The following is an 18,099-nucleotide window of genomic DNA, read 5'->3' as shown; positions in this document are numbered from 1 at the left end:
GAGACCTGGATGGAAGTTTTCACGCAGCAACTCTGGTGGTTATCCTTTTCTGAGGGAAGGTGCTCCTTGACTTAGCTTTGCTAAGCAAAAGTCCCTTATTTGGGCCTCCACAAGTTGACGAGGCACAACTAGGACTTTAAAGGACCGATACTGACTTTGCGAGGGTCCACTCCAACAACGCTAACGAAGGTAATCCACAGTCCCAGGGCTATTTAAACCTAGCTTACCTTTTCCAAATTCCTAACTGGCATTTTCTAAAGAGGATGTGGTATTTAGACTAGGTCCTGGCTACTTTTCCAAGAATTCAGATTGTTAAACTTTAAAATTCTCTCCCAAACAGCAGACAGCTGCACTCAGGAATGTGTTCATAGCAATAGCTGCAATATTAAGGCCCTTAGCACCAAGGAACTCACGTTTGGGAGGAGGTAATCTATCTTTTTATTTATTCCCCAGAGCCAAGATAGAATAATCCAAAATTAAGGTGATATGAGAGCTCAAATCAATTAAGTGGTCAAGGCTGGAACAAAACGACTGCTTTGGCAGTTTGTATGGCTGCCAAACCATGGAGGAGACAAGAGCTTAGGTCATTTCTAAAGCTTCTGATGGTACAGAACAAGCACAGAACTTTCCTTAGCCTGCACCAAAGGTTGTGTATAGTTTAGATAATTATAGATCTCGAGGTCCAGAAGGAAGTGCCCTAGTTAAGTTGCAGCCAGAAAAATTACTATGCCAGGAATGTGGACCTCTTCCGACTCATGACAAGGAAGCTCCATAGGTTTAATTAACCCACCAAACTAGCATTAATTCCTTCCAGGCAGGCTGAATTATTTGTTCTGAAAAATGCAAAAATTTCAGTGAGTTTATCACAATGCACTGGGCATTTAAAAGTACTTAATTGAACCAAATGCCTTCCTCTCACAGCTCCTTACTGAAGGTTTGCTTGGGACTCTTCAAAATGATTGTGTACTCTCTATGTGTCAAAGATTATTCTGAGCATTTTATATGGATTATCTCATTTAATTTTCACAACAAACTAAAATACAAAGATTATTCTATGTGTCAAAGATTATTCTGAGCTTTTTATATGGATTATCTCATTTAATTTTCACAACAAACTAAAATACAGACTCAAGAGTTAGATGCCTGAATTTAAAATTCTGTACCGCCTTTTAATAGCTGTGTAACTTTGGGCAAGTTACTTGACCTCTGTCTTCGTTTCCCCACAAAATGGAAATAATGGTATTAGCAACAAGTGATTGTTAATATATAATGCACTTAAGATAGTTTGTAGCACATAGGAACTATTTGATAAGTTTATGAGTCACTATCTTGTATCTGAGTGTTTCACCTGTTACCAGTGGCAAGCTTTCTGAGTTAGAAGCAGTCAATATCACTGGGACTGATACTCCAGCAATTTCTGGCAATACTGCTGAGGAAAGAAATAGAGAAAAGGCCAGCAGTGAAGACATCTACAGTACCCTTTGATTGACTGCTAGTAGCTAAATCTACGAGTAGATTTCTGGGTCTCTGAAATACACACCCACAAAATGTGCAGACCACACTTCAGAACTGGCTTGCATAATCGGCCCCGAGCCCACCACACAAAGGTGGGCACCATTTGCTCTCTATTACAAGCTCTCCCACAAGAGGCTCCTCCTATCCCCCACCCAGTGGCCATCATCTAAGGCTGAGATAGGAAGAAGGCGCAAACACCAAAAGGAAAAGCTAGTAGTTTATATAGATAGATATATAGATATATAGATATTGATATATATTGTGTTTACATAGTCCACAAGTTAAATGCAGGTATTCATAAGAAGAGCATTAACAATAAAAATACAATCTGTGTGTAGCCAAGTACAGAGACTTAAAATGGTCAACAGCAAAAAGGATCTCACAAAAGTACAAATATACAGTACAAATTGATTTATTTAAAACAGTTACAAAAAAGCACAACAAAATAGAGATTATCCTTAGAATTATTAATGCTTTGTTAAAGATCAGGTAGGATTAGAGGGTGAGAAATGGTATGGGTGGGGGGAGCACCTGACTATTTCTAAGGCTTTAGATACAATGCAGTTGATTACATATTAATTCAGCCATTACATACTGGGGATGGTAGTTGGGGGTCAGTAATTTATCTACAGGGAACTCCTACACCAATCAGATCCATCCAGACTGCCCCAGTGCCATCCTTCTCTATTCCTCAGGACCCTAAAGCCAACTAGATGACAATATTCCCATCCTTTCTCCACCCCGTTCCCTACCCATATATTCTTCCCTTCCCTAAGGTGCTGTGCAAGCTGAGAGTAGTTTGCTCTCTGCAGCTGGAACATATACTGTTTTGGCTACAGGGATCCTGTGTCTGACTAGGAAGGTTGTAGGGGACAGCTTTACTTTAACACTTCAAGTTTGTCACAAGTACAGTCAGTCTCTCCCCCAACACGAGATTCTCTCAAATGCGAGTATCAGCAAATGAAGGATGAACCCTGCCTTCAGCAATACCAGCAATGCACTAACCACTCACAGCTCACAACGACGTGCAAACTCCCCGGTCCAGGGAGCAGGTGTAAAACCACTGTGTCATCAGCTCATGCTCTCTCTCCAAAGAACCTCGGTCCCCATGACAGTCATAAAGACGGAAATAAATGCAAGTTTGACAATAGGTAAAGGCACATGGGCAGCTGCCACACACACTGTAGACAGGAACCCAATTCGAGGCCATCTTTACTGCTGGGTATCTACAGTAAGAATGGCTTTGGGACTACAAAGACTTTTGAGTTTGCAATCTACCAGGGGAGGATCTAGGCTTAACGGGAGAACTAATAAAGAAACCTTAGTGTGAAAAGTGCATTTATTACTACTGTTCCTGCTGGGGAGGTTTAGCAGGGCAAACTGCACCCCCTCTCCTCCTTCCGCCCTAGTCACTGTGCATAGTCTGCAGGTAAGGGGAGAGCGCAGTCGACTCTAGCATCTCAAGGGCCAGTGACATCCTAGGCCCAAACCAGGCTTCTGGCCCCAAAATGGATCCTAGAGTTGAAAGAGTAACTGACAGCTGTAAAGACCCAGATGCTTATTTTATTATTGCATAATGTGGGAGGCCTTCCCTACCCCAGGGAAGCTTGGAGGGTGAACGCTTCCCAGAAAAGGGCTAACAGGTTCCCAGTCAACATCGAACTTAGCACAGTTCAGCTCTTCAACTGTAGTGTACACTTTTTCCCACCTGGAAAGTATTGTAGCTTCAGTGTGGTTTTGTAGACTTAGCCCTAGGAGGCCAATAAGTCTCCCTAAAACTTGACCTCTGCTCTATTTGCTTTAAAAACTGTGACCTAATCTCTCATGACTGATTAATCAGGTTATCTTTACCCCAATGGACCTTTCCCAGTTAATCCACGTCCACCCTTCATCTCCAGTGTGATCACTCAACTCTTCAATATGCTTGCTTGTTGCAGGTTTAAATCATACCGCCAACCTGTGCATCTCCTATGACGCCCACTGGTAAAATAAAACTAAACTCCACTGAGGGGCTATTACAAACTTCAAGCCCTCTCCCAACCCCAGATAAGAGTCCATATAACTGGAGCCAGATGAACCTCCCTGGATGCTGACACAGGCCCTATCTTGGTTCTCCGTCATTTATTTTTAAAAACAGGGTACAAGATACCACAAAGAAAAGAAGTTAATACACAGAAAACACCCACTAGCAGAACCTACTTGTTTCTCCCTCGAGACAGATATTTGGAGCCAAAGGGCCCCCCACAAGCACTGAAGCCATATCCCTTTGGATTCACCAACTTGCCAGCAGCATGTCATACTATTCCACTGTGACTGCTATAACATAACAGTTGCACAAGTAAGAATGGACAGGATAACTGGATATCATCTATATGGCCAAAGACATGGAAGGACGGAGCTATAAAAGACAGCAGGCAGGACGGTGAGCAGACAGCAGCAGTGGCAAAGCAGCACAGACCACAGCCCTTGGTGTGACAACCAACTGGGACCAAGAGCGTAGAAGGGTCAGTTCAGATCCACTGGAGCCCCTCCCCATGGGTATCACTTGGACGTATCACTCATCCTGTACCTGGTTCTCCTACTCCCAAAGTGGCACAGGCATTCTGTTTAGGGCCCAAGTCAGCAGTCTTACTTTCTATTCCTAAATTCTAGGAATGGCCTACCATTGACAAGGGATTGGCTCTGGCCTTCTTCATTGCCCATTCCCCAAAAAGCTTGACAGCTTCCCACGAAAATGCTCTCCCTCTAAACACTGCTCAGGTCTTTTGCAAACTTATGAAATTCCTAGAAGGAAGAATGGACATACTAGGTTACTCTTATTTCTCATGCCTGGAAGAAAGACTGAACCAGAGGGAAAAGGCAAGGGGAGTGCCACAGCTCTGATCGAGATTTAGAGCACAGAGCTTCTCTTCCCGGGAGACCATACTTTACAAGACGCCTCTGCAACTCAGAAAATATTAACATCTTACGTACGCATGGCACAGCGTCAGGGGAGCTGCTGGTATTGTTTTACCAGCAAGAGACAAGAGGAACAGCAGCAGAAAGGTCAGGGCCCAACTCATCAAGGTGCACGAGATTTTCTCCTTCCAGGATTAAGTGGAAGTCGCCAGGCTGGGTAGCAGAGAGTTACTGATTTAAACTGTTTGGCCTGTATCTATCTGGTTAGATATAGGTTTGCCTGCATAAAAGAAGGAAGCTCATTTGGTTTTCTTAGGTGGACATTTCTTGAGTGTCGACTGTGTGCATGTCACTATGTTCAGTTGATGAGCCTTCCTTTGAGGAAGGATATTTCTGAGACCGTGCAAATAGTAATCCCTAGGAATGAGTTGTTCACGTAACAGATGTAGATGAGGCCTTCTCCTGGGGCAGTCATCTGAGAGGATTCCTCAAGACTCAGCCCCACAGGCCCCCATGGTGGGAAAGAAACTAAAGAAAGCAGCATTCAGAGAGAGAATGGGGGACAGAGAAGGGAAAAAGCATGATCCCAAATGAGAACAAGGTTGAGTGTTCACCAGACAGGGTTGGTATTTGGTTCTGAGGTGAACCGAAGACTTAAGAACTTGCGGTCAGGTCAGCAGCTTCCTTTGGATGAGCCTCTGACTGAAAGCTAACTGACTGACCAGGTAACTGTTCTCAAAGAATGAAACAATGGAGTGTAGAGCTTGTAACAAACAAGCCAGTCTCAGTCACTTTGTTCCCCCAGGAGAACAACCTTTAGCACCTGAACACTAAGAATGACTTCATTCTCAGAACTCCCCCTCCCCCCAGGAGGTAGGTAAGATAATTTATCCCCATTTGGCAGCTGGGGAGGAAGTGAAAGACCAAGAGGTCATAAGACTTGTCTAGAGTCTTTGACAGAGCAGAGATCAGAGCTCAGAGGTTGAGACTCCGGACTACGGGCCAGGCCTCAGCCAGTCCAAATACATTTGCAAAGGAAATGCCAAGATCATACCCTGGGAGAAGCCTTGCCAGAGAGCCGGGGGAACGATACCCTGAGTTGCTTCAAGAGTCTAAAGACCCCTGAAAAACAAACAAAAAAACCCACCCACCCACCTGAAGCTGGAGGGGGCGCCTAATTCTCAATACCCAGTGGAATCCCAGTCTGAGCTGATGCTAAAAGTTGTGAAGAAAACATGGGCTTAAGACAGGGGGGCAAATGCAACGAAGACTGAAAATGCTCTTTGCAGAGGAATACTCCACCATGAAATGAAATCTAGAAGACTTCAGGTATTGAAACATTCATTATCAAGACTACCCCAGAACCTTAGAGCTGCCCGTGAAAGGGGATAGCTTGGAGAAGCCTGAAGGCTAGGAGAGGAAGTGGAATAAGATGGGAAGACCTCTGTAAAAATATCAGGATGGGCACGGCCCAGCCCGGTGTATCCGCCCTGACTCAGGGCACAGTTCCCTTCTTGTTTCTCCACCAGGCTGTTAAGCTGCAGAAGAGGAGACATGATTTTTAAAAAATAGAGAATATGACTGAAGGGGAAACCAGAGAGACTCCCTACACACCAAAAACTAGAAGTCTTGGTCAGAGTGGACAAAACCAATTTCGCAGAAGAGGAAAGGCAGTGCAGCTACAAATTAGGCCCAGGTCAAGACGCCACGCAAAGGTTAGGGCAGCAGAAGGGTGGGGGCCGCACAGGCACTTAGGCACAACGTAGACAGACAGAGGAGGGGTGCAGGGGCTGGGGGAAAGGGTCCACTTGTTCTTTCAAAAGTCACCATTACCAACTAGAGATTCAGTACAATTTCGAAGCAGGTCTGGCAAGCTGGGTAGGAGGAGCTTTGTTACGTCAGCTACCTTTCCAGAAGCCCTGCCTAGAGCCGGGTCAGCCTGGCCATCAGGTCTTTCTCCCTAAGTCCTCCGACTGGGTCCCTGCCAAAGCAGTACTTCACTCTGGAGGGGCTTCTCTCTCTTCTGGTGCTAGAAGCCTTGTGGGAGAAACAGTGAGAAATGGGAAAGGGCTGAAGCAGGATCGACCAGAGTCCTGCACATGAGTGCTCCTCCCCGACAACCAGCCACAGACATCTGTAACAAAACTACCCTTTAAAGTGCACAGCTCTCAAAAGAAGAGTTCTGGGTGGGAACCCTCTTATTCCAACAAAGGGGCCTCCTGCCCGCCCACCACAAAAAAGAAAGGAAAAAAAACTTCAGACAGTTGAACTGCTACTATAAGCTGTGGATCACCATTTTTGGCTCTTTCTTTGCTCCCTCCCTCTGCCACCTGCTCCCAGAGCCTGATGTTCCCCTTGCAGGAGCTAGGGATGGGGAGAAAAGAACAGGGAGGCCCTGATATTTGGAATGTTTCTTATCCTGCGTGTACCCCCTTCCTTCCTTGGCCCAGGCCTGCTGCCCCCCATCACAGCATCCTCTGGGGCTATCCTGAAAGGATGCCATGGGGTAATGAGCGACAGACCCTGTCTTGGGAGGCTGCCTTGATGCCTCCTCTTAACCCCGCCACCCTCACCCCAATCTCACTGCCAAGAGAGCCGTTCCCTGCGCGGGATGTGCAAATCCTCTGCCTGCTCACTGTGAGGCCCAGTTCTGGGGTAAAGCCCCAGTCCGGTCTGGGAGAGAGGTTCATTTTCCTGCATTGGAACGCCCTTCGATGGACAGCTTTACCTCCTGGGGAATGAAAGAGGGACGGAGCAGCGTAGCCCGTGCCTCCTCCCCTTGCATGCTGTATCTTTGGAAGCTTGGGGCTGGCCAGCAGGCCTGAGCACCAGGCTCCGGCTGTGAAGGCTCTACCATTCGGGCGCCCTCGCCTGGAGGCTGGCTCTTCACCTCACTGTCACATTGCTCTCTGGGTCCCAAGACTGTCCTCTCAGGCCTTTCTTGGGGGGTACCCAGGTGGCCTGGGGGAGCACAGCTGGCCTGAGAAACTGAGTTACTGTTCAAGCTCTGTAAACTGATAGAGATGCAGACATCTCCCACCTGTAGCCGATGGCAGGGCAGAGAGAAGAGCTGTGCAGTCCGCCCAGGGCTGCAAGAGGACCAACCCTGGCCATATACAAAAAAGGGGTGCTCCGGGGGCACCTCGATGCTCACTTTGCTCTGCTGCTCACCAACCACGAAATGCAGCATGACAAATCCAGGCCACTGGCTCTCCTGAATGTCCACAACTGTGCTAGAGTCAATCTTCAGTCCCCCGCTCACTTCGGCACTGCGCACAAAATCCTGGGTCTGGAGGTCCTCCACCCGCTTCAGCTCCCCCGTAGCCAGCTGGATGATGGCGCCTTTCATGAAATGGGAGGGCAAGTGGGAAGAGGTAATGGGGGGCGGCGTTGGCTCCTTGTCTGGGAAGGTGGCTCTGGCCTGCACGTCCAAACTCGATGCCACCAGGATCTCCGAGCCCATGGGCAGCAGGCCTGGGTCAGCTCCAGTGGGCACCAGGTTGCCATTGGCTACAACCATTGCTTTGGGTAAAGGTCTGTGTTTCACTGGTTCCTGATGGGATTGAGGGTAGAAGCCTTGGGCTTGGTTTTTCTCGGCCATCTCCGCTGGGTTCCTGGCTGGCCCTCGCCCCTCACCCTGATGGTCAGGGGTATGATGGGACAGGTTAAGGGGGCTGGGCTCATCTTTCCTCTGCGCTGCCACCACACGATAGTCCTGAGAAGCTAAAGCGCCAACAACCCGCTGGACCTCAAGGTCGGTGTCTGGGGTCCCTCGGTGCGCCGGCACTGCCACCTCTACCCGTGCAGTCTGAGAACCTGAAAACAATTGTCTATCCACCACGCACTCTACCACTGGCACCAGTCCCTGGCCTTCGCCCTTGCTATTGGGGGAGTCGAGGGTTTCACTCTCCCGTCTTACTAAATTTCGTTCTCGCTGTCTCTGTCCATTGGCAGCTGCTGCTTCCAGAGCAGACTGGCCCTCCTGAGGGGTGAGAACTGGGCTGGCACCTGCTGGAGGGGTTTCATGCAAGGTGTACCCAGCAGGTAGCCTGGACATCTGATAATAAACGGGCATCCGTCCTGGAGCGAGGTCCAGTGGCTGAGTACTTGAGTGATGTGACAACTGCCCAGGTGAGGAGGTGGCAGAGGGAGCTTTGTTGATTGAGTGGGCCGGAGATGAAGGCTGTGGGGGAGGAGTGGTTCCTTCTGCCAGAAGTGAGGCATATGGCACAAAGTGGGGAAGGTGAGAGGTGGCGAGGTTGGCAGAAGGGGAAAGGAGGGGACTCGGCAGGAAATTAGGTGGCACAGCATAGGGAAGGCTATAAGGAGGCCCGATAAACTGCAGAGAGGTGGACGGGAGCTGAGTATAGTGGATTGGGGGATAGTGGATTCCTGGATGTTGAATCAGTGAAGACGCTACATTAAATGTGGGGGGCAAGGGGCTCATGTTCACCACAGATGGGAGGCCAGTTGGAGAGAAGGTGGCAGGTGGCACAGCCACCTTATACAGCATACCATACTGGTCCACTGTCAGACCAGTGATGGCCTCAGCTCCGTCACCCCCCAGGCTGACTCTGGCTCCTGCCTGGCTCTGCCCAGCCACCACAACCCCTCGAGACCATTCAGAGGCATCACTGGAGGGTGTGTGGTTAGTTGAGCAGCTGGTAGTTCTCCCCATATCCTCGCTGGTCACGGGGAGGTCTCGTTTCTTTGGTGGAAGGCATTCCTGACTCCTCTCATGAACAGGTTTCATATTGCTTTGTGGTGTTCCTGGAGCCTGGAAGGGGTCGGCTTGCTCCTTGGGGCATCAGAAGGGGCTTCTCTGTGGCTCCCCTGCACCCCTCTCTGCTGATGGCTGGGGCGCCCACATCTGCTAGGGAACAAATCAGAGGCAAAGAAAAGTAACCTAGGGGTGAACCAAGTCAAAGGAAATAACAGAACTGTGCCCATGGAGGAAGATGTAACAGAGGGGACTGCTGGGGAAAAAAAGGTATGAGAGAGGGGCAGGCAAGGATGCTACCCTCCTCACTCATCCAGCCTAGGACATGAAAGAAACAGTCACAGAAATCAAAACGAGCTACAAGGACAAGCATTCGAAAATGCGTAAATAACCCCAGGGAAACCAACAACTTCATGATTAGTCATGCCTCTGGTGGGGATCTTGACAATTCTCAGCCTTCTCCCCAAGGGGGATTTGAACAGGTCTTTGCTGCTGGCTCTTTTTCCTAAGTTTCTCCTTTTGCTAAAGACTACTGTGCTATCTTCTTTCCTGAATGTATAATCTCATCCACACTTCCTTTCCCCAGAATAATCCGAATTACGATCTCATCTATCCCCAGGTCCCCTCACCTAAGGCCTGGTTAAATTCTCATCCTCCTTTGCCTCATATCATCACTACCTGAAGGACCCAGGTGTCAATAAGTCCTGAGGTCTGCTTGTGTCTTGTTTTTTTAAACCTGGCTCCTAAACCTGTTATAAACATCAGTATCTTCTTTGCCCCATAAAATACTACATTGAAACCTGGGCTCTATCGGGAGAGTGATTGTACGAGTGTGTTCTACAATTTATTTGTTTCTTCTCTTCCCCAAAAAGCAACAAAACTCTTCTGACCTCACATAGACTTCTTGTTCCCTAGTCTGGCAAGACTTCTTTTCTTCTCATTGACCACTTTCAATTTGCCTTCTTTATTCATTCCCTTATTTCCTTTGTTTTCTTTTGTCAAGGGCTCCTTTTTCATTGTAGGTCTGCTCTAGGCACCACTTCCTAAAATAGATTCCATTCCTCCAAACACGCCTGTTTATTACTATCTTGGGTCTATATGACTCCTAAGGAAGTTCTCTCTCCTGTTTCTCTTGTTGTCACCTTTCATATATGCTTTCGTCCATTGTCATTAAGTATCATTTTGGTCTGAACACTTCAATGCATATGAACTTTGTCACCTATTTCTTCCAATCAGGCTCCAGTTCTTTAGATCTGAAAAGAGATTTCTATATTACACTCTATTCTGTTTTTCCACTGTTGAATCCCAGATGTTTTTCTGTAACAAGGTATCCAAAGCACCTGTATTACCTGAGCTTCCAGTGGTGCTTCTGAGCAGCTGTAGAAAGCAGTGTCCTCCCCGCTGGCATGGGAGCCTAGAAGACAGGCATAAGGATAAAGTAAATAGAGCCTAACCTCTGACCCTCCCCAGGGTCATCAAGAAAGGTAATTTCAAAGCCACGAAGACATTAAACTCCACGAGTCCCTTCCTCCTCTTCTTCTCCAGAGATAACCACATATTTATCCTGGGTGCCCAGGCAGTTAAATATAGAAAAACCTCTCTCTTATGCTCTAATCTGTAGGAAGATATCCCTGGAAAAAATCTTCCGTGTCAAACTTCATTATTTTCCTTAACATCATAGTCTTCATTCTCTACCTGTTATCTATTCCCCAAAGGTTAAATTTATTTCCAATCCCAATTTCAGGTAAATGCACAAATAAAAGTGGAAGACTCAACATTGTTCCCATGTGAACAACAGGAAGCAAGAAAAATTAACTTCGCCACTTTCACTTATATTCAGAGCTGATGAAAACACAGTTGTGGAGGTTATTTAAATGAGAAAGGCAGCGCTAGAGGAAAAAGAACAATTATTTATGTTTCTGGGGCAGAAAAAGAGGTCAACGGGGAGTCACTCATGGGGAAGCCTTATTAACAGATTTTAAAAAATGGCTTCCTGTGTGTGTGTAAAATTTTTGAGTGACAACTTGTACAAAGTGTTGAATCAGGTGGCAAACCAAAAACACTGCCTTGATGCTCACTCACATAGCTATCAACGGGAAAACAAAACTTACACCAAACTCGGTATCTCAATCTACAAATGCCAGAAACACCAAATACTGAAAAACCAAGGGCTAATCTCGGAAACCAGAGAAAGTAGTAATGAGTGAGTACTCTAAGAAACGACCTACAACTGTCCATCCAGGTCCTACAGAACACTGCAAGCCTCAAAACAAACCGAAGGCCTCAAACCAAGCTGAAGGTAACGTTTATCTCTTAAGATTAACAAGATGTGGATGCACACAGAAAGGTGATGAGACAGGAAAACAAGGTGGAAAGACAAATGCTTAGTTTCATAAATACAAATTACACAATGGCCACAAGCCGTGTAGCCCTTCTTTGCCCGCAGTTCAAGTAGCGGAAAAGCAGTTAGCTTTCTCCTTCATTCCCAACAAAAACTGGGCTCACATCTTCAACCTCAGAATGATCCTTGCTCCCTGCAACTAAAACGTTAAAGAAAACTTGCCTCTAGGTCACTGAGGGGTTAGCCAAACACAGCTAATAAAAGGACTGAAAGAGGCAAAAGGTCTGCGGGAATAACAACAAAGGGCCAAGCCTGTGGACCAGGTTCCCACAACACAAAACACATTTTGGAATCTGAAACCTCCGTCTCTGAAGGGGCTCAATGAGGATTCCTCAAAAGGAAGACGTAGCTTGTGACCCCCAAACAAGTTAACGAGAAAGGGCAACTGTTCTAGAGAGTTACCAAGGATGCCAGCAGAACCAAGGAATCAAGAGGCTGAACCCAGAGAGACCAGAATTCGCTGAGGACGAGAGGTGCGCCCGCCAGAAAGATAGGAGCTTGGAGGATACGAGGGGTTATGGCTTCCCATGATCTCGAAATCTTTGAGCCAAATAAAGGGTACGGCCCGAAACTGGGAAGTCAACGTTTAGAGAGCTGGGGTCTACCCTCCAAGTGGGGGAGCAGGGACGAGGGCCAGCAGGTGATGTTTCCTTGTTTGGGGGCCGCTTCCCGCCCCAAGGACTCGGGCACCCCAGCCAGGGGGGACGCGGCCGCGGGGCGCGGGGCAGCCTTCTGAGCTGGGTCGGAGGGACGTGCGCGCGGGTCGAGGCGCGGCCTCTCGCTCCCTCGGTCCGCGGGTTTCGCGCCCCGGTTCGACGGGGCAGCGGGCTCCGGGTGGGCTCCGGAGCGCCAAGCCCAGGCCTCCGTAGCGTCCGCGAGGCCGGCCCGGCGCCCCCCACTCCCGGCGACACTCACCCTCCCATCTCACGACGCTCTTCGGGCTCCTCCCGCTCGTCCCGGAGCCGCCGCAACCGCGGCCGCCGCCATCCCCGGCCCCGGAGCCGCCCCACACCCAGCGCACCCCCAGCCGGGCGCCCTGAGATAGCGTCAAGCGCGTCCCGCCCCCGGCACCGGGAGATGGCGTCACGCCTGGGCCGGAGAGCGACGCCCAGGAGAACCCCGGAGAGGGGCGCCGACCGCCCGCCCGGCGTCCCCAGCGCCCTCTCCGGTGGGAAAACGAACTCCTCCCCCTGGGCCCGGGTCACGTGATCAGAGCTGGGTCGGGCTCCCTCACCTTGACCTCACAATGACCCTCAGTCTTTCTGCTCCAGTAAATTCTAGGGGTTCCCAAACAGAGCCCTGGGGCGTGGCCATCATCGACCTTCATTCCTTGGACTTCCCGAGCCTGATTCATTAAGCCTCCTCTTGGGACCCTCAGGGAACCCCGAGCCAACCCCGGCGGAGGAGAGTCAGGAGATCCCCCTGGAGACCCAGGGTGGAGATGGGAGCTTTTTAAGAGTTGAGAAGTGGCTGAGGAGGGTGAGCCTGGCCTGAACCCCTGATCTAGGGCAAGGTGAAGCAGATAATGGGAGACTTCAAAGTCTCTAAGGAATGAGAGGAAATGCTTTAGTACAGTGGGAAGCAGCTTAGTTTAGTGGAAACAGGGCTTGACCCCTCGATGAAATACCAGGTCACCTTTCTTTGCCGATTAACTAGTCAACTTCATAGTAACATGACCTTCTGATAACTTAACTGAAAAAAAAAAAAAAACCGAACAACTGGATTTATGCTTTGATTACAACTATGTAAAAAAATGGTTCCGCATAGAGACAAAAACTAAACTGAGAAAAAAAAAATAAGTTTAACTATTGGAGAGATTGGATTCTGAGTAGATTTTTTTCCCTTTCAGTTTCTGCAAATTCTTCACTAAATAATAATTGCTTTTTGTTTGATTTTAAAAGTACTGGCTGGGCTCTGGTCTCTATTCTGTAGCTATCTGGCCTTAGAAAAGTCGTTTTACTACTTTAGACTAGGGTCTAATGAAGAGCTTGAGCTAAATGAAGGGTTGGAAGTAAAATGTAGATAGAATAACTCTCTAAACATTTTAAGTGAAAAAATAAGCAAATATATACAGTGCAATATCATGTATTTAATGTTAAAAGATATATAACATAAAAGTTGCATATATTTATTTGTGCAGAAAAGGAGTAGAAGGATATGAAGCAACTAATTAACATTGGTTATCTTAGGAAAGTGGATTTGGGTGGTGGCCAAAAGGAACAAAAGGGATTCATTGTTTGGATTTTTTATGAGAATGTTATCTTAGAAATATTAAAATGAATAAGTTAAAATGCAAATAAAGTATGTGATCTCTAAGATTCTTTCGAAGGAATCCTTAGACCTCAGTTTTGATATTTTGTCATGTAAATGGGCACAGAAGATCATCAAAATTATTGAACTCCACACACACACACCTCTCACCAGTAAGTAAAATAGTGAAGCTGCTGATCTGGAGCCATCAGAGGGCTTTGCTTCCCGAATATTAATATTATTCATGACAGTTGTCTCCTTTCTCAGTTTGGCCAAGAAGGAAGTCCTGTGGTCACTTAGTGATTCCGTTTTTAGTGTTAACTGGCATTCTGGTTTCTAGTTCATTGCTTAGCTCACTAAACTGTCACTAAAACTGCAGAAAGATAGAGAGCCTCAGGCCATCCAGATGTATTCAAGAATAGCTACTTTCTCCCAGATCGGGACACACACTCAGAGAGCTGCTCTTCAGACAAAAATGAAAGAGCAAACACAGGTAGATGCAAGTAAAAAACAGTTTTTTAACTACCACCCATTAACATAATTATGTAGTGAAAAGGCGTGTCTGATAAAACACACACACACACACAGACACACACACACACACACAGGATGTTCTGATTGGTGAAACACAGGTGATTTCCTGGTTTGATGCTGCAGTCCCAAAAGGGTGGGTCATATCTCCACTGTATCCTGTTTTAGAAATCTTTATCAAGCAATCTTGATTTCTTTGGTCATACATATCGATGGTAGGAAGCTCAATAGTGTCAGTTTGATCGTAATATTAATAAGCTTATATAGTTTTTAGATTTAAGATATTAAAATAACCAAAAGTTACCTTATTTCTCTAAAATGTTGTATTCTCTGATATTTAGGTAATTCTCTAAGTTACTTATATTAAGTAAACTTGGGGATCTTAAACGCTGTAACTAGATTAATAAATAGCTGAATGAAATTTCACAAAGATATCCCACACTGGGAGACTTTCCTTGCTAACTCTTTTGCTCCTATTTCCTTATTTCTTCTCTTATCTAGTTAACCTATTTGCTATCTGTTTTCCATCTCATTTGAAAGTCCTTTATTTTATTTTGCCAAGTTTTTTTTTTTTTAATCCCACAGAGTTTTAAGAACTGATGAAGTGAAAGGAGATTTTTGAAGGTATTTGGGACATTTGGGGACTGAAAAGTTAAACTCCAATCTGTTTTATCCACCTCTTCTCTTTCCCTGGATTCCTATTGAATTCCTTCGATGTGTGTAGATTGAATTTGTGTGATGGGAGAGCTTGAGCTATGCCGTTGGTAGGTAAACAACAACAAAACCCTGCCGTGCTGGTTGGTCTTCTCCCTAACCAGGCAGGAGTTTCAAACCAGTTCTCTGTGTCATCTAGTTCCTCCTTGGTGTTTTTTCTGGACCTGTAGTACAAGCAGGGGAAGCTCAGACAACTATCCCAACTCTTTTTGACGTTAAGGGATCAAACCAGAGAGGATTACTTGTAATTTAGGAAACCATGTGTGTCATAACAAGAAGAGAAGGTGGCATTTTACATATTGTTACATCTTCCTGCTTGTATGCTTCAGCATGTAAAGCTGTCATTTTAGGAAAGGAATTTCATCTTTGAATGCCAGTGACAGAAAATATTGAAATTATTTAAATACTTAGTGGATTTAGCTTTCCCTAGGAACATGTTGGTGCCTGGTATTCTATTATTTTTCAAATGCTTTTCTATATGTTCAAATGCAGAAATGTGCAATTTTTAAGCTTTTATTTTATCTACTTCTCTGAACAATTCTACGTCTTCATTTCCACATGCCTTAATGTTATGTGATCTCTTCCAGTGGGGATTTTCCTTTCAAATTCATTAATGTTTTATTTAGAAGGAGGTCTTATAATTTATCCATAAGTGACTAATATGTCCTTTCAGGAGAGGAATCTCCCTCTGTTGTCTGCTTCCTCAGACACTTGCCAAAGACTTTCAGGTTTGTCAGAAACTTCCTGTAGAACTCTCAAAAGTTTCATTAAAAACAGCGGTGATTGGAATAAACCAGAGGAAACCTAACCCTTATTTAAATTGCAAGAGTCATATTTAGGGAATTGGTCTACAGAGAAGCAAATGCTTCCAGACCATTACTCAACAGTCAGAAATTGCTTACATGGGGCTTGTTAAATGAATAAAGTGGACTTTGAAAAACCGAAGTCCCTGTGACACTGGTAACTCTTTCTCTGGGAAATTTGGTCAGCAAGGTGATTTGTGAGTTGCTGTTCTTTGTGGTAAAATCATGTTTGGCTCTGTCTTCAAAGCTGATCGCCTCCGGGTCAACTTGCAACTGGTTGTCAATCACCTAAAACTCCTGGAAAGAAAGAAAAGTAAATAATACTTCAGGCAGCCCAGCCAGCTGCCTCTTAGATCACTGTGCAATCTCCCTACCCCCAACCCCAGTGATACATTTCCTAAGACCTTATTGACCAGCTTTAGAGTTTAAAATAATGTTTTTGACTGGTGAGAGTGTGAGAATGATTGTTGTCATGAATGAATTATTCAAAAATTTCCAAAGGTGGTTCCGTGTCTTGACTATATCAATATTAGTATCTTGGTTTTGTAAGATGTTACCGTTGGGGAAAACTGAGTAAATTTGTACACTGGCTTTCTCTGTATTATTTCTTCCAAATTACATGTGACTCTACAATGATCTCAAAAAGTTTAGTTTAAAAATGTCCAGATTAATGGACTTCTCTTCACCAAGGCAGAGAACTTTATCTAGTCAAGCTTTTTCAAATGTGCAGTAGCTCTTAAATTTGAGCTGCCAGGCAAATTTTTCTGGAAGGGCCCCTTACTCTTTTTCGAACACACCAAAAAAAAAAAAAAATGCTGTTTCTTTTATCAGATGTCAACTCAGATAGTATTACACTCATGGTTAGAGATAGTGGCTGACATGTGTTGTCTTCTAACTTTTCTATTGCCTTTTGCTCTCTCTTCATTGCAGTGGATCACATGAATAAATAACCCCAAAATAAACTGAAAAACAGATGATCTCTGATTAGGAGGAGAGTTCAGGTTAAATAAGTATTGCATGTAAATGCAGTTTTCTGAGTGCTCCATAGATAGCACTATTTGCTATTGAATTACTATAATCTGTTGTAGAGAGACAGCTGTTACTCAAATTTCCAAATCGATTCCTGGGCATTATTTAGCCAAATCTTACAGAGGGTATTTGAGCATTACTTAGGTAATAGGGGCCTAAGGAAAGTACCCAAAATAAATAAAATTTAGGCAAATGCACTGGTACCTATTTTGTTACCATGAACAAAGAGGATGACGATGGTGTACTCAGAACTTGTGATTTTAAAGTGCATGTCCACGTGTTCTTTTATTTGATCCTGACAATCCAGTGATACATATTATTATCCAGATAAATTTTATCTTCTTCTTACAAATGAAGAAATTTAAACATAGAATGCCTGAGTGATTTGAGATAAATATAGCAAATTAGCCCTGTCTTACCTAGGTGGTCTTCCATCTAAGGACTAACCAGGCTTGACTCTGCTTAGCTTCCGAGATCAGACATTGGGCTTGTTCAGGGTGGCATGGCTGTGGACTGTGGCTCCAGTGGGGTACAAACCCAGGACCTTCTGCATGTAAAGCAGACGTGCTAACTGTTACACTATAGAATCACACCCTAAATTGATTCCTTTTAAAAAGGAGATAATACTCTTGACCTTTCAGGGTTCTATTTGTAATGCAAACTATAACCTGGACACACAATAAATGCTTCTCAATATTAGTATTGGTATAACAACTGTCATTTATCTGAAACAAGTCCAGTTCTACTGTGATTTCTTTTCCCCATGATGTCTAAGGGAAAGAATATTTTCCTACTTCGGACTTGGCTAAGCAACCTTTGAATCTGAGCTTTGTGTACGCTTCAGATTCAAATGTAGTCTCATGTCAAGATTTGTTCGCAATGACAGAGTAACTCTGTCTATTTACAATTTGACGGTAAGCATCACTTTTATCATATGGTGGACAAACGGGTACATACTTTGGAGACTCAGGTTTCCTGACTTGTGAAAAGCCTGTTTCTCCAGGCTCAGTTATCAGTTGATAACTCAAGGAAGTGAGACTTAGCTTATGGCCGTGGATAGCAAATGGAACATGTTACATGACTCTACTTGTTCATGACTCTGCAACATGACTCCACTTGTTCATTTTATGACATAATGTGATGGAAAAGCATAGGAATTTGAAGTCTGAGGATTTGGCCTTGAGTTCCAATTCAACCAGTGAGTCCTAATCATGTGACCATAGGAAGCTGTTTAACCT

At 45.4% G+C, this 18,099-nt stretch overlaps 1 protein-coding gene across 6 annotated transcripts; it reads right to left on the bottom strand.

Annotated features, from left to right (window-relative positions):
- Positions 1–1,719: 1,719 nt before the first annotated feature.
- ATXN1L (ataxin 1 like) lies at positions 1,720–12,568 on the bottom strand. Of its 6 annotated transcripts, none has more exons than XM_016164475.2 (4): positions 12,450–12,568; positions 10,483–10,547; positions 10,024–10,386; positions 1,720–9,286 (listed from the first exon to the last, which is right to left on the bottom strand). In XM_016164475.2, exon 4 carries the CDS (start codon positions 9,164–9,166, stop codon positions 7,100–7,102), a length of 2,067 nt encoding a protein of 688 aa, XP_016019961.1. In that variant the 5' UTR covers positions 9,167–9,286; positions 10,024–10,386; positions 10,483–10,547; positions 12,450–12,568; the 3' UTR covers positions 1,720–7,099. The 6 variants fall into 6 exon arrangements, with proteins under 6 accessions (XP_016019961.1, XP_016019962.1, XP_016019965.1 ...); XM_016164476.2 differs by having other exon boundaries at positions 1,720–9,283; XM_016164479.2 differs by having other exon boundaries at positions 10,276–10,386.
- Between the last annotated feature and the right edge of the window lie 5,531 nt (positions 12,569–18,099).

This window comes from Rousettus aegyptiacus, unplaced genomic scaffold (assembly GCF_014176215.1).
Source record: "Rousettus aegyptiacus isolate mRouAeg1 unplaced genomic scaffold, mRouAeg1.p scaffold_m13_p_14, whole genome shotgun sequence".
NCBI classification, from domain to species: Eukaryota; Metazoa; Chordata; class Mammalia; order Chiroptera; family Pteropodidae; genus Rousettus; species Rousettus aegyptiacus.
This window is presented reverse-complemented; position numbering and strand designations above follow the sequence as displayed.